At 34.8% G+C, this 16,972-nt stretch overlaps 2 protein-coding genes and 1 pseudogene across 5 annotated transcripts in view; 2 read left to right on the forward strand and 1 right to left on the reverse strand.

The window, feature by feature from the left end:
• Nucleotides 1–8,443, forward strand: part of LOC149779211 (uncharacterized) — a 152,017-nt gene extending 143,574 nt beyond the window's left edge. The window contains exons 22-23 of one of the 2 annotated variants that reach the window (XR_016415587.1): nucleotides 1,823–5,262; nucleotides 5,318–8,443. Coding sequence is in view for 1 of the 2 variants with exons in the window: in XM_089939781.1 (XP_089795907.1) it covers nucleotides 1,823–2,044 (222 nt within the window). In the remaining variant the exon portion in view is untranslated. Of the gene's footprint in view, nucleotides 1–1,822 lie in introns of both variants that reach the window. The other variant, XM_089939781.1, reaches the window with a different exon arrangement.
• The window catches only part of LOC149779212 (uncharacterized protein CXorf38 homolog), a 61,124-nt gene that overhangs the window by 15,692 nt on the left and 28,460 nt on the right, over nucleotides 1–16,972 (reverse strand). For both annotated transcript variants that reach the window (XM_089939783.1, XM_089939782.1), the window contains exon 3: nucleotides 15,600–15,758. In XM_089939783.1, the coding sequence (XP_089795909.1) occupies nucleotides 15,600–15,758 (159 nt within the window). The remainder of the gene's footprint in view (nucleotides 1–15,599; nucleotides 15,759–16,972) is intronic.
• LOC149779214 (uncharacterized) lies at nucleotides 8,917–15,132 on the forward strand (annotated as a pseudogene). Its single transcript, XR_016415588.1, has 6 exons — nucleotides 8,917–9,654; nucleotides 10,217–10,412; nucleotides 10,949–12,953; nucleotides 13,472–13,698; nucleotides 13,921–14,098; nucleotides 14,563–15,132. The product of XR_016415588.1 is annotated as an uncharacterized LOC149779214 (transcript).

A 16,972-nucleotide genomic window follows, 5' to 3' on the forward strand; every position in this document is an offset into this window, starting at 1 on the left:
CTGTTTGATGTAAAATTCATGCAGAAGTTACAAATGCATTAATTTTTATTTGATTTTTTCAAAACTGTTATTAAGTAGCAAACTTTTTTTATCTTTATATTTCAGTCTGTATAGTTGTCCATTTCATTCATTTTTTGTCCTAACATGGTGGTATAAGAAGTGCATGTTACAGTAGCCAAGTTAAACCAGACATTCATATTGTGCTTAATTTTATTTGACCCAGATAATGTCACCAGGATCTGAAAACAAGAGTGTTTGAAGTCATGAGAAAATTGGCACATGAACCATGGACAGGCATGAAGTTAGGATGGTCAGGCTTGAAATATCAGCGTTGATTCTTAAATAGGTCACTTGAGAAAGGATTGTATTATTATACAGACCACATATGACAAGTAAATTGTAAGCAACCATATGAGCCCCTGTGAACACTTTTTTTTTAACGGGTACCCAATTGTTCGTTTTATTACCCAGATTATTATCTATGGGAGAATACCCGGGTACACATTGGCATCTTTATCCAGAAGTAGTCAAATTTGGAATATGCAACATGGCTTGCAGATATCTCATCAACAGTGCAGTTTATATGTTTGCTACTTAACTATGGTAATTCTATTGGTAGAGCTATTTGACTCGTAGTCCAAAGGATGAATTTTCAGACTGGGTTGGCTGCGTAAGTGTGTCCTTGGGAAAACAGTTGGCTTCTATTTTCACAGTGTGATAAAGTGCCATCTAATCCAAACTACAGTTATGTATTTTGCCTTTACCTTGTAAAACGAATCTTTAAAAATCAACCTTACATAATGTCTCAAATGCTGTGATAAGAAGAAAAAAAACTTCTACCAACATTTTCATTTCCATTTCAGGTTTCATTTTTCAACAGTTCAAAACTGAGCCTGCTAACTTAAATTCAGTGGTCAACAGGAAGTGCATTGATTCAAAGAGAACAATCTCCAAGTGAAAATATTGTTGCAGACTGGCAAATAATGAAGTTCAGAAGCAGGAATGTCAATTACACGTTTTGTTTGCTTCGAATTTTCTGGAACAGTGAAGAATGGTCTTCATGTGAAGCAAATTTCCAGCAGTATCTTTCATTATGACCTTAAAGTGTTTAGAATAAATGTGATGTATTAATATAACAGGTACATTCATTCATTCATACATACATACATACATACATACTCTAGTTGTCTTACCTTATTAAAAGATCACTAATTGAACTCGAATTATATGCTTATGATTACTAGATCTGAATATTGATCTTACTCTGTTTAATTCTTGTATTCAATAAAAACTAAATACTATAGTTGTTTTTTGTTGTTTTTGCTCATGTGAGCAATATGCTGCTCACGTGAGCAAAATCTTGCTCACATGAGCAAGGTGTGGCTAACGTGAGCAGATCTTGCTCACGTGAGCGAGGTGTGGCTCATGTGAGCGAGGTGTGGCTCATGTGAGCGAGGTGTGGCTCACGTGAGCAAGATATTGCTCTTGTTAACAATTCCTGCACATGTGATTTTCTTATTAGAATCTATTTGCTCACGTGAGTTCTACCTAATTTGCATGTTAAATTGCACATGAGACTAACCTGAGTTAGATCTCCCGTGAGAATCTCATGTGCAGAAGGGTAGGCAGTTTTGGTATGGGTGACACTAGCCTCTTAATGCTGAGCACCAAACGAGGCAGCTTCAACTTGTCTAGACATAAGATACTTATGTTGACCATATAGCAACATGTTCCAGCAGGGGGACCTCACTAATTTTCTCTTCTTTTGAACATAGCATGCATGTTTGAGCCTTATTTTAAATTCTAAACTTGTCTGTTGTAGAATGACCTAGAGATGGTTATTAAATGCAAAAGTGCGGCCGAGAACCAGATAAAGGAAATCAGAATCAACGCATCACCCACACAGCTCAAAGAATTCAGGAAATTCCTACAAGACATTTTGAATGTAACCCAAATCATTCCAAGTTCAATTTTGGAGAAGAAACATGACAAAGTACTGAAATTTTATTTTTATGACGATTTTTCCATTTTAAATATTGAATAATAGCCTCCTTGAATCTAGTTATAGTCTGAATGTGCATTACCAAGCAGTCAGCTGGATGGATTTGTCTAGTTATAGTCTGAATATGCATTACCAAGCAGTCAGCTGGATGGATTTTTCTAGTTATAGTCTGAGTATGCAACTTACCAAGCAGTCAGCTGGATGGATTTTTCTAGTTATAGTCTGAATGTGCATTACCAAGCAGTCAGCTGGATGGATTTTTCTAGTTGTAGTCTGAATGTGCAACTTACCAAGCAGTCAGCTGGATGGATTTTTCTAGCTATAGTCAGAATGTGCATTACCAAGCAGTCAGCTGGATGGATTTTTCTAGTTATAGTCTGAATGTGCAACTTACCAAGCAGTCAGCTGGATGGATTTTTCTAGTTATAGTCTGAATCTACATTACCAAGCAGTCAGCTGGATGGATTTTTCTAGTTATAGTCTGAATGTGCAACTTACCAATCAGTCAGCTGGATGGATTTTTCTAGTTATAGTCTGAATGTGCAACTTACCAGTCAGCTGGATGGATTTTTCTAGTTATAGTCTGAATGTACATTACCAAGCAGTCAGCTGGATGGATTTTTCTAGTTATAGTCTGAATGTGCAACTTACCAATCAGTCAGCTGAATGGATTTTTCTAGTTATAGTCTGAATGTACATTACCAAGCAGTCAGCTGGATGGATTTTTCTAGTTATAGTCTGAATGTGCAACTTACCAATCAGTCAGCTGGATGGATTTTTCTAGTTATAGTCTGAATGTACATTACCAAGCAGTCAGCTGGATGGATTTTTCTAGCTATCATCTGAATGTGCAACTTACCAAGCAGTCAGCTGGATAGAATTTTCTAGCTATAGTCTGAATGTGCATTACCAAGCAGTCAGCTGAATGGATTTTTCTAGTTATAGTCTGAATGTGCAACTTACCAATCAGTCAGCTGGATGGATTTTTCTAGTTATAGTCTGAATGTACAACTTACCAAGCAGTCAGCTGGATGGATTTTTCTAGTTATAGTCTGAATGTACAACTTACCAAGCAGTCAGCTGGATGGATTTTTCTACGATCTGGAACAAATGAATGTTACTCATGCTACACCTGGAACAAATGAATGTTGCTCAGACAACATCTGGAACAAATTTTACTTGCGCAACAAATGAATGTTTTTCAGGCAACATCTGGAACAGGTGAGTATTACTCTGGCAACATCTGGAACAAATTAATGTTACTCTGGCAACATATGGAACAGATGAATGTTACTTGCGCAACAAATCAATGTTACTCAGAGAACATGTGGAACAAATGACTGTTACTCAGACAACAAATAAATATTACTCAGGCAACAAATGAATGTTACTCAGACAACATATGGAACAAATGAATGTTGCTCAGGGAACAAGTGAGTGTTACTCAAGCAACATTTGGAACAAATCGATTTTACCCAGACAAAATCTGAAACAGATGAATGTTATGCAGGCAACATCTGGAACATTCCTAGTTTAATTCTAAGGAATATACAGGACAAAGTACTGAATTTTTATAATGACAATTGTTTGATTTAGACATTAAATAACAGTCTGCTTGAATCTAGTGATAAGGTGTGAATGTAATAAAAGATACTTGTATTCAAACTTCCCATGATAACTTTAATTTTTCTACAGTAAGTACCTCAACAATTAAATCTGTTTCTTATGCATGTAAAACAAATAATGTAACTCATACACCACCTGGAACAAATGAATGTTACTTTGCAATATCTGCTGGTCAGAAAATAGGTTGTCTTTGAAACCAATTTGGGATTTTCAATGCCAATCCAACATGTTTCTATCAATCCAATGTTTAGCTTATTGGGATTCAGTAGGGTTTTGCCTACATGAAGTATTTTATAGGATTCAGTGGAGGTTTACTACACATGAAGTATTTTATAAGATTCGTTGGGGTTTGCCATACATAAAGTGTTTTATAAGATTCAGTGGGGTTTTGCTGTAGATCAAGGTTTTGTAGTATTCAGGAATTGGTAAGTTTCTTTTAAATGTCATTCTTTTTTAATAAGTATATGCGATCTAACATCATACGATCTGGTATTAATTGTAAATCAAGTGACCTTGTGCTAATTATTAATCTCTCATAATACTGTAAAAGATGGGTAACTTAGTCCTGTTTACTGCAATTGCCTGATGACTCGTGTTCTGCATGTAATTCATAAGTCTAACAGTGATAAGTCTTAGGACTATAACACAAAGATGACCTGCTGTTTTCATAGTCAAAAAGTGCACAGCTTAATATGACGTTTCAGTTTAGTGGGAGTTACGTTGATGTTTCAATTCAGTGGGAGTTACGTTGATGTTTCAGTTTAATGGGAGTTAGTTGATGTTTCAGTTTAGTGGGAGTTACATTGACTTATTAATGATCAAGCCTTCTTCATCTTAGGAAATAACCACGAAAAGTTACATTGTTATATTTCCATTCATAAAAATGAAATAACTTCCATTTGATACAAGTGTTTTTATACATTTATAATGACTTATTAAATGAGATTATATGGTTGTACAATGTTAACATTGAAATGCTAAAATTCACTGAATAGAAAACATGATGCTTTTTATACTTATTGTCCTATTTAGGATGAGAATGCACATCGCCAGCTGCAAATTGAAAAAAACTATGCTGAAATGGAAAACACTGTACTTTGATGCAGAATAAATATTGGACAAACATTCCAGTATCCATGCAATTGTAAAATCCAACAGGTAAATAGATCACAAATATGAACTTCATTTCACTGAAATTAATTTAAAACAAATCAATGGGGATAAAAGAAAAATGTGTTTTTGATAGTTTGATATGTAAAAGTTCATGTCATCCCTGTTAATTTCCAAAAGTCTCAGAAATGCAGTGGAATTAAATGTACTTTTTATTATTATTGGTGGACGAAGAATAATTTATTTATATCTTTACATAGCAGGAAGCATAAAAATACACTGTGAAATAGTTATTCAGTCATAAAAATACAGTGTTAAATGGTTATTCAGTCATAAAAATACATTGTGTGAAATAGTTATTCAGTAAGAACTTTTATATAGGTTTTTTTTTTAGCAATATTTTGTTGCTGCTACACAACATTGGTAGGGCATATAATGTTACCCTTGTATAGCCATTGGTCAGTTTATAGGCATGCTGGAGGGGCATATAATGTTACCTTGTTTAGCCACTGGTCAGTTTATAGGTAAGCTGGAGGGGCATATAATGTTACCCTTGTATAGCCATTGGTCAGTTTATAGGCAAGCTGGAGGGGCATATAATGTTACCTTGTTTAGCCACTGGTCAGTTTATAGGCACGCTAGAGGGCATATAATGTTACCCTTGTATAGCCATTGGTCAGTTTATAGGCACGCTGGAGGGGCATATAATGTTACCTTGTTTAGCCACTGGTCAGTTTACAGGCACGCTAGAGGGGCATATAATGTTACCCTTGTATAATCATTGGTCAGTTTATAGGCAAGCTGGAGGGGCATATAATGTTACCTTGTTTAGCCACTGGTCAGTTTATAGGCACGCTAGAGGGGCATATAATGTTACCCTTGTATAGCCATTGGTCAATTTATAGGCACGCTGGAGGGGCATATGATGTTACCCTTGTATAGCCATTGGTCAATTTATAGGCACGCTGGAGGGGCATATGATGTCACCTTGTACATCCATTTGTTCATTTTTATATTTAGCTGAATTTGTATTCACACTAGTGGGACATATAATGTTACCCTTGTATATACAACTGTTCACTTTCACATTTAAGTCAGTTTAATAGGCAGGTATGCTGTAGGAGCACGTGATATTACTCTTGTATAACCACTTGTTAATTTTTACATTTAGATTAATTTAATATTTTAGTTCAACTGTGCAGAAAAGAACACTTATTTTCACTGTAATCAGAAGAGTTTATAATAAATATAAGGCAAATTACTTCCTCATTTATCATGCATTGTTATAATTTGTGATGAATTTGTTCGTTGATTCATTGTTTCTTTCATATACATGTAATCTTCAGGAGGAAATAATGATGTATACGTAATACAGATTAGAAAAATAATCTAATTTTCTTAAATAAAAATAACTTGCATACTGTTATTCTTTGTGACCCATTCAGACACCATTGTTCTTTTTATTTCATGAAATCAGACACACATGCTTTTTAATGTATTTTATTTTGGTCAGATCATAATTGTATTAGGCAAACAGTTTTGAGACATGTTCTACCAAGTTTCCCCCAGATATTTTATAAATACAAACAATTAATAGCAGTGTGCATCAAAAACTAATTGAGCTGATTAAAAGTCATTCTGTTGTAACATCAGCTAATGAATGCACTGTAATACTTGCAAATACTTTATCCTAATAAGTTCACCCCCCTAATTTCAATTAAACTCACAAAAAACTGGTCCATTTGTAAGACCCTTTGTCATGACACAAGCCTGCCTTAAGGGTTGGAAGCAGATGGTAAAATATGCCTAGAATATCATGATTTTCTTCTAGTTGTCCACCATGTATGTCTTTATTCTTGTTACCCTTTAACTCAGGGTTCCCACACTACTGGGAAACCATGAAAAGTCCTTGAATTTTACAAATATTGATGTAAGTCGGGAAAAACCCAGGAATTTTCCGCCACCACTTGATGCCTGAAACAATTATCATGAGTTAAATTTGACGAGTTCTGACCAGAATGTTCAGAGGATACAATATACCGGTATATCATTTGGGTGCTTGCCATAAACACATTTGTTGAGACAATCCAAATGCTCAGTGGATTAGATTCATCTAGTAGACGTATTTTTCCCCATAGACAGCTTGATATCCATATCTTTTCTAACATAGAAGATATGAAAACCAGTCTAGCATTACACACGACAAACAAGGTGGCGGCAAAGCATAGCCGCTTTCCAGATGGCCTAGCAAACTTAAATGTTGTTAAATCTAGTCAAACCCACATGAAATCAATATGAAAATTATTTATTTTCTCATAAATCTCGAGTATTAAAATCATTGTCTTTAATCTGCTGAAAAACAAAATAAAATTAGGATGTTGATGAAATTTGACCTGGTACTCACAATTTGCATTGGTAGCTGCACAAGTACACAAATCTCACAACCCACATGTTTATGACCTCATAGATACTGCAGTCCCATGATATCAGTAATATCCTACTTCAAATGTTGTAAACAAAAAATATTAAATGAAAGTCATATGCTGTTTGTAATAAAAATACAAGTCAAAAGAATACAAAATTATCTATATTTATTCCTAGAACAACTGCCAGGGTTTCGTTGTATCACCATGTTAATTTGTGCTCCCTGCTTGATGAATCTGACTGGCCAGATTGCAGTGACAGGTTTCTTGTCATTGTTCTCCAAATAAATATGTTGAGAATTATGTTCTTTCTGGATTTTACAAAAGGTATCTGACTTTCATTTAATATAATTGAATTTTGTACAACAACATTAAAAAAGGAGTTTGCTGTTGATATCACAGGATTATTGAGATTTGTGAAGTCATGCGACTAAAGTAATGCAAATGGCGAGTACCAGGTCAGGTTTCATATTTGCTGTAGTTTCGTCTAGACTGTCAGCAGATTAAAGTCATAACGATTATAATACTTGCCATTTCTCAGAAAATAAATCATTTTCAAATCAATTTCATGCAGGTACGAGTCGATATAACATAGTTTAAATTTGCTAGGCCCACTAGTAAGCGATTACCATATGCCGCTACCAATGCAATTTCTGATCCCGCATCCCAACCTAAATGTCCATGGGGTGGAAAGTGGAGGAAATCTGGATTAGAAAACAGACTGCTATTCGTTTTATGCCAAATTTATTGTCCAAAATTTTGAATCTTAGCTGAAATTTGGTGCAAAACTATTACAATGACATGTGGCTTGTGGCTTGAAGCATTGGTTTCGGATCTTAAATGGAACACCGGAGTAATGGGGAAATTATCGTTCCTTGTATTAACTTAAAAGACGATAATGAGCCCCGGTATCAATACAAGTTTGGGTGGTTTATTGAATTACAAGACAAGTTGATTTTACAGAAAATACTGTCCTTTTTAATACAGTAATTATAAATCTGATGGTCTTCTGTCAAAATTTAAATCAGCCCTTTTGTAAATGTTTTTGAAATGCTGAATTTTTGACCAAATCGTCTTAAGGAGTTCAAGTTGATTGAAAAATCTTGTTTGGGATTTTACTGGCACAGATAAATTCAGGGTTAAATTTTTTCCTTACAAGATCAGATTTTAATATTTTGTGTTTATTATTTTTTCATACTGTGATAGGAAATGTTACTTTGTACAACATGCATATACATTGTTATATCATTATTTAGAATTAAAATTTTGAAAGGAAACAAAACCATTTTATGTTCATTATGTTGTTTCCACATAGCAGCATAATGTAGGTCAGCAAAGTTAGAATTTGTATTCTGTACATTGTAATGACCTTACATGTCAATTTCTAGTAATATAAACAAACTTGTTTTGTGTGATACATTTTGTGGTTTTGTACATGATCATCTTTTCTGACTTAGACGTTTTGGAAAATCTTGAAAGAGAAATATCTTTAGATTTAGAAAATGCATCTAAAATGTTTTATAATTCCATTCAGTAATGGTCATATGTGAAGTTTAAAAAATGTAATTCTTCCTGGAAAAACCCTGGAGATTTATCTTCAGAACAATGGGAACCATGTTTAATTCTTTGGTACATCAATCTAAAAAAATTAACACATTTAATGCAGACACTGCTTATGATATAGTCAATGTGTGCTTATTATGATGAATTTTAGCCTTATGCAATTTACACAAATGATAACATTTTAGCACAAAGTGCCTGTATTAGAATCAGGCCAAAATTAAAATTAAGTTTGTTTCCCCTTACCCGACCGACCCTCTTAAAATCCGCCGACTGAAAAAAAATTTTTGAAAAATTTGCGATAGTATTTTTTTTTTTTTCATTTTGTTCAAAAGTTCGTTTTTTCGTTTCGTTTCGTTGTGCGATCCGTATTTTCATGCAGTCAACAAAATCGATGTCACTAGCGCGCGAAAAACATTTGTTGCAAGGTGTTTAAATTAGATAGGAAAAGCATCATGACCGGCATGGCCGGCAAAAGAAAATACGAAGAAGATTTCATTATATGTGTAAGCGTAATCGCGAAATGCGGGAAATCAAACAAAAAAATTTGTAACAACAGAATACTAGAATACTCAACGGAGTGTACATGGGATGATGTATATCACGACATTACCAATGATACAGACTTTCGCCCTCATAAAGCAGATGTACTGAACGTCAGTTTATCAGACAAACTGGATGGAACGATGACTTTTCATCCAGACCTTCACGAAGGTCTGCATGTGGTGAAAGAGTTTAATCAGCGACTGAAATATGTTACATTTACGGTGACCCGTGATGAAAGTGTTGGGTTGGATGATGTTTCCTCAACTACTACTAGTACAGAAAATCAACAAGCACCACCTGCACGGACTGCCTTTTCTGTTTTAATGTCTACTTCCGTGGCAACAAAGCTACCACAACTTAAGGACACAAATGCTGAGCGTTTCACTGGTATAAACAATTTTTTTTATATGAAATAATGTTATTTTCAAACATCTGTCTGACAGTTATTAGAAATGAATTCATGCACCCTCTGACAACTGCAATCTTTCTAGAATTTTTACTGCCTTCCTAATAATATATTTAAAGTCTGTTTGTCAAGTACAAATGTTTAAGCTTTGACCGACAATAAACACAGAGCATACGCAATATAGCAAAAACTATACATATATAACATACAAAACAAAAGCAGACAATAAAAACATTAAAGACATACATAAACATGATTAAAACATTATTTTGATACCTGCAGTGCATAATGAATATGGCAGTGTTAAAGTCTATTAATTATGAAATCCATTTGTTGATATTAGATTCAAGGTTTTGAATTTTATCTGCCATGGGGCACGATTGCAAGACAGCCAACAGTAACTGGTGTCACATTGAAGACTGCTGTCTGTTTTTTGTGTGCCATGTACACTTATTCCACATCTCATATCTCATTTAATATTATCTATCAGTAAAGCTGGCCATTCCATCTCAGTGAAAGGTTTTTTTTATTCCATTTTTTCAGCTAAAGATGAGTTGTTTAACGGCATAGTCAAAGATATGATAGAATGTGGAGACAAATTTCCTGGAAGCATGTCCCACCAGAGTATATCTGAACAAGTCCTGGTGCTAGTAAATGCTTTGTGGTACATAAGTGGCAACATGTCCACAATAGAAGAGAGAGCGGCCCACCTGACAAGAATCAAGCACATCCCGGAGAGGTGTTTATCTTTGATAATATTAAATTGAAGTAAAAGATTAATCTTTATTCAATGTATATTTATTACAAACATTCCTGCAACACATAATTCTAGAGAAATTTAATATAGTAAGTGTCTTAATGTCCATAGTTTTTTTTTTTTTGATTTTCAATGATAAAACTGAGCAAGCAATACTATCTCACGTTAAAGGAAAATATGACATAGACTTTTTAATATTTGGTAAGCTGATTAAAATAAAGGTTCAATGTCATAAGATTTAAAAAATTGGTTGAACACTTGACTTTTTTATTTCTTTTGTGTTGCTACCCAACCCTAATATTGCAATGGAAGAGGGTGGTTTTATAGCACCATAAAATCTGGTTCAACCTTCCACGGTTTCATTTAAGCCTGTACAAAGTCAGGACCATTGCGGTTGTCAATTTCTCCATTATGTACATGTAGTAACCTCCATTTTGCTTACTTTACTTTTGCGTGACATTTGTCAGAGATTGATTATCCTTGTTCAGTAATTTTGTTGTAACTTACCTTTTTTACAGGTTTTTAAAGTTTGATGGTGCTAATGATTATAAAAGAAAGAAGCAAAAACGTCCACAGCTTACTGCAAAAGATCTGAAGTTACAAGTCCAGTGTTTATTCAGGCTAATCTCAAGACCTTTTACACAGCATTGGACCATAAGAGGTGACATTGAAACCTTAACTGGATGTTTACAGTCTTATGCAGATTATTTAGAAAAAGCAAATGAAAAACAGATATCACGACAATTACAAATGAATCCAGTTCGTCAGATTGATTCCAATCTCTCCATTGCACATTGTCCTAGACAAGATGAAATCCTACCATGTTACAGTCGATTGGATGGTCAGGTATCTCAGATGGCAATGTTTCAACCTCTCTTCTTTGATGAAGATTTGCATTTAAATGAACCATTTAAAGGGCCAGAACAACGATTTAGATATTTTGAGAAACTTTGTCTGACCATACCAGTACATATGTTAAGGTACGACCCTGGTGGAGGGATTGGGGCGATTTCTTTTATCTGGAGAATTCCTGAAGATGGGATGTCTTCTTCGGAAATGTTTATGAGAGACAACCAAGTTTTGCACAGCTTACGCAGTAAACTGCCTGAATATCACACAAGACAAATGAGACAGGAGTTCTTCAATGCTTACGGAAATATTGCTGGAACCATTATACCTCCACACATTTTGCGGTCTATCTACACAACCTTTACAAATGATGCTTCAGCAGATCAAAATAAGGAAATAGATAACCGAGTACGTCTTTCTGTTTTGGGGATTGATCCTGATCTTGTGGTAGATTTACGTCACTTAAATAAGGGTAGACCTAATGACACTTTCGATGTATCTTTTCAGACCCTTGAAAAGGAGATTCAGGACATGGTTGCTGCAGATGAGAGGAGACACAATACAGAGCATATTTCACGTTTTTTGTCTGTTAGGGATATGATAGAGCAGGTGAAAAGTAAAGTACCAGAAGGAACCAATATTCCCAGTGAGTCATCAGTCTACTAGCATTTGTTCTAAAAAATGCACATCAAAATGTAGCCAAGTTATACAAAGGTAGAGTACCTATTAGATTGAAAGTACAGACCAGGCAACTTCGTGCACAACACCAAGATGATCACTACTGTTCAGCTCTTTTTAAATATTGTAGAGCATATGCAACACAATTTAGAGACATTAGTAATTTTGTGTGTATGGACGACAAGTCTAAGCTGGACTTTGGAGAACCTGATCTCTTCACCTCAACAGGGGTAAGAGGGAAGAAATCCATAGTTCCGATGAATTCAGTACTTTCCTGTCTTGATCATGATGTGCAGAGCAAAGGCTCACTTACTCCTTCTGTCGTACTTGATGTAGATATTCCAGGTGATGCAACAGAAACATTCTACAGGGGACAAGTCTCGGTTACATTCAAAGATAGTATCTTCCAGGCAAGCACCCCCTTCCGTCACATAGTAGAGCTTGAAACTATTCTGAAAGCTAAAAATGAGAACAAACCAGCTTTATTTATGTACACAGATGGTGGTCCTGACCATCGGGTCACATATGGAGCAGTAAAGTTGTCATTGATTGTTTTATTCAGAAGACTCCGGTTAGAATTCTTAGTTGCCTGCAGAACTGCACCAGGTCACTCTTGGACTAATCCGGCTGAGCGGATTATGTCACTTCTCAACATTGCCTTCCAAAACACTGCACTTGCACGAGAGCTTGCCTCATCTGATGTAGAAACAATTCTGAAAACATGCGGAAGTATGAATGAAATCAGAACAAAAGCTGGAAAAAACAATCAAATTAAAACAGAATGGCTACAGTCAGTTCAACCTATGATCAAAACCCTGTCCTCAAGAACAGAGAGAGTCCAACTTAAGGAAAAGTCTTTCAAAGTATTTAAAGCAGCAGAGGATGCTGATGTTGAAATGGCTGAAGCTGAAGTGACCCTTATAGACCCTGCCATCAAAGTTGGAAAGTATCAGCAGCAGCAACTTAGCCATGCAACACAGCTGAAAAAATTTATTGGTAAGTACAGAGATCTACAGAACATTTTTATTGCTTGCGACACTCAGAAAGTGCCAGGGTTGAAGTTGCAATATCTTGTCAGTCTGTCCGTAATTTCAAGGGTGAGTGTCAGAGCATTTTATAATTCCAAACTGAAAGTGGACATGCAGCTCTCCCGATTTGTTAGACTTCTACATTATAAAAACTCAACATTGACAGATAAATCATGATTTATTTACAGATATACACAAATTTTAAAAATAGAATAACATTGCATACAAATTGTCTTTGTAAGTCGACAGGAATTATTTTGAAATATTAATTTAATGGCCCAGGGCACTACTCTTAAACATTATGCCAGGAACCCGTTCATTGTGCATTTTCTCATTTTTTCTTCATATGAAACATAACTCAAACATAATTTAGTCCTTAGTTTAAACTTATTGGCTCATTTTCAAAAGTGATGTGTTAAATGTCCCTGCATGTCAGCCCTTTCTATTAAATAAAAGATTTTCATGTCTCTTGGTATTTTATTACAGCTGATCACTGCCGTGAACGCCATTACTCCTTTCAGATCAGAAGATGTCATGATGAGGGTTGCTGTCCTACTCCAGAGAGGGAATGGGCGTGGTTACCAGACCCCATATTAGACATAACTGGACAGCATTACAAGCCATTTGATGAAATGCTTGGTAAAGAAACTACAGATAAGGACAGGCCGTCTAGTTTAAAGCAAACTGTAGCTGCTGTGGCACAAGAACAACAGGTAAGGATGTTCATAAATCTTATTAAAATATAGAAGTTTTATAAAGTATTGATTTAACAGTTATAAATTGTGCAATAATAACAACACATGTATATAAAAAAGTTATTTAAGAAACTACAACTTTAATAGAACCCCTTGTAACATAATAAGTTACAAAATAGAGGGCATGTCACTACACAACACTTAAAACACAAGTGATGATATTTATGTTTCTTTTTACAGGGTTGTAAAAACAGTATTCTTGTGGGACAGAATGTTAGACAAACTGTTAACTGCTGTGAGTATCTAAAACCACGATGCATATACGCTAAGACGAAACTAACAGCAAGAGACCAGAGAGCTTTGACACATACTTTGGAGAAATACGACTATACTTGTGGTTCTGTTATCACACCTGATGGTAAGTTCTAATGATTTAATATTTTATACTTTTATCCAAGTCCTTAATACTTTATTCAAAAATATACCTATACACTCTTCACATACTGAATGCGGTTTGACTCTTACCTTGATTTAGAATCATGTCTGACACTGTCAGAGAGCCCAGATAGTTTTTAATGCTCTTTCATGTCAGATATTGCTTTTTTTAACTGTGATTTTCTCTTAGTACTAGCCATTGCACTAAAATTTTAATGTGAATATTATTTTACAAGTATTCCTGTTTCCTGGTCCATGCTCCCAATTTTTAGTGAAGTCCAAGTTGCTCATTTATCTTTTTATACTAGTTTCTCTGTGTTTATAAAGATAATTATTTACAGATTTAGTTTCAGGTTCTATATGCTATTTGTTGTGTATCATGTCTAGTCACCTTCGGACATCAAAGTTCAATTTTGGATAATTGGTGTTCTATTTAATATATTTTAGGAGACATCCTACAGGGAAAAGTGTTTGTAAGACTACAATTGTCTTGTGCTGTACACATTGAATTCCCATACTATGCCAGCAACATTGGCAGACCAGATATTTGTGCTCATTGTGGAGCCATAGGAGCAGAAAAATCCCAGGAAATGACTGGAAGATTCCGTACTGTTCTACCAGTGTGCCAGCAATGTTTAGCATTTGGAAAGGACATTCCAAAACGAAACCCAGTTAAAAACTAACCAGCAGCTCTTAGTGACATTTAAAATGATGTTTTGCATTGTTTGTTTCTTTTTTGTTAGTTAGATTTCTACATGTATTTAGTGTTCTGACATTACTTTATTGACATGTTTCTGCATATTTGAGACACTATTCAATGTCTAACTTTATATTTGTGCATTTTGACAGGTCTTGCAAATATGTTAAGTCTCATTATATATTGAACCCAATGATACTAGTCAGAAAGAATACTCAAGACTTTTAAAATACTTTTATTAATTATTTTAAAACATTTTTATACATTTGACCTAGTCAGAAAAAATACTAAGGGTTATTCCAGCAAATATCTACCTTAACCCAACACTCCTCAAAAACTCGGAAAAAAACACTTCTTGCACCTTTACATGTGTATCTTTATATTTCATTGAAATTACTCTCATTTAATATATGTTTCAAAATTTGAGTAAATCTGTTAAATTGGTACCCTGGCCAATGCCTGCAGGGAGTATTTTTATTGGAATAGCCCTTATCAAAAACTAATCTAGTCTATAAAACATTTTAAACTTGTTCACAAGTTACTGTATTTCAGTTCATGAGTTACTGTATTTCAGTATTATTATTAAAGTTGAATTTATCATTTTTCTGTTTCCTATGTGTCAGTTTATAGTGTCATGAATTTCATGAGAAAAAAAAATTATTAGCCTACCTACCTACCCAACTTCAAATTGTTGGGTAGGGTAAGGGGAAACAAAGATATTTTTAATTGCGGCCTTAGCTGATACATATCAATGCAGAATATTCATATAAAGATACTACACATGTACCTTCTGGATGCTGTCAACTGCAGCTTTACAATCCTTTACTGACTTCAGGCTGACTGGATCTTCTAACAACTGTATGATTTGTTGTATGTATGCCCTTCTATCTGCATCAGAAAGCTTCATTTCACCAATGTGAATGACTTTGTTTCGTATAACAGAAATCTGAAATAATCAAGTAGATAAAGCTATTAAAGCAGGTTTAAAAGTCAGGATGCACAAATGGGGTGGGTGTGAGAGGAATCACCCATGGTACAATACACTTTATCTTTAAGAAACATGTAATAATATCTGGAAGGGAAACACCAGCTTTAGGCATAATGTGTACACAACAAAGTTCAGATTATTCCAGCCCAGTGTTCTCAATTATCATGCAGGAGCATGCAAGTTGTATAGCAGGGAGTCAAGCTGATCCACATATTTTGTAGTCATTACACTACATTACCATCAATCCAAGTTTGTTTTAGCATCCAGAATCAATAGTGTTAGCTACAACAATACCCAATACATTCAACCATTAATGTTTACTTTAACCTGTTAATCAAAGATGGCGACAAAAGGTCTGCCAGTGACCAGCTATAGTAACCAACATCAAAGCAGGCACTTTTATCATACATGTCTTAAAGGCAAAAAATGATAAAAAAATAACTAATGTGTCGACAATATTTGACTTTTTAATCAATAAGGTACATTTAGGAGTTATTCACGTGATATAGTCCCTCTGCATTTTGTCATTTTCATCCCAAAAATCTTAGAATTCCAAGTTAACTTTGCTTTACTTAGTGCTGCATACTATCTTCATACCTGCCATTAATGCCACATGATGTGACATGATTTTTACCTCCTAAATCCTGGACAGTATTATTTCAGAAAACATCCTTTAAGTCATTTTAGCACTGAAAAGAGACAGTGAGAGTCCTTTCATTACTGTAAAACACCAAATTATATGACTGTAACCTGTACATACAATAAACAGTCATGCTTACTGCTCATGGAAACCTTGGGATAGTTTATACACAGCTAATTGTAAGAGGTGATTCAAACACAAGTAGGTCCATAATAACATCAGTCGCCTTTGCACAGACTGCATGTACTTGACTGAAAATAAGTCAGATTTTAAGCCAGATGGACTAGTATGGAGATGTAATTAACTTTTCAAGGCGAAATGTTAAAATGCAGCTGTAACTAAAAGAGTACAAACCAACAGTGAAGCATGCCAATCCTGACAAAACTAAATTTTAGACATCTTGGCTGATGGTGGTTAACTTAATGAAGAGCAGCAGCAAGGAAGAGCATTGTCGTTTTTGCAAAAACTGCAAACACCCTATCAAGATTAATGATTCTGAAGTGTTTTATGTCTAACAACACTGTAACGCTAT

The sequence above is a fragment of the Sinohyriopsis cumingii genome, chromosome 17 (genome assembly GCF_028554795.1).
Source record: "Sinohyriopsis cumingii isolate HCF-2022 chromosome 17, ASM2855479v2, whole genome shotgun sequence".
NCBI classification, from domain to species: Eukaryota; Metazoa; Mollusca; class Bivalvia; order Unionida; family Unionidae; genus Sinohyriopsis; species Sinohyriopsis cumingii.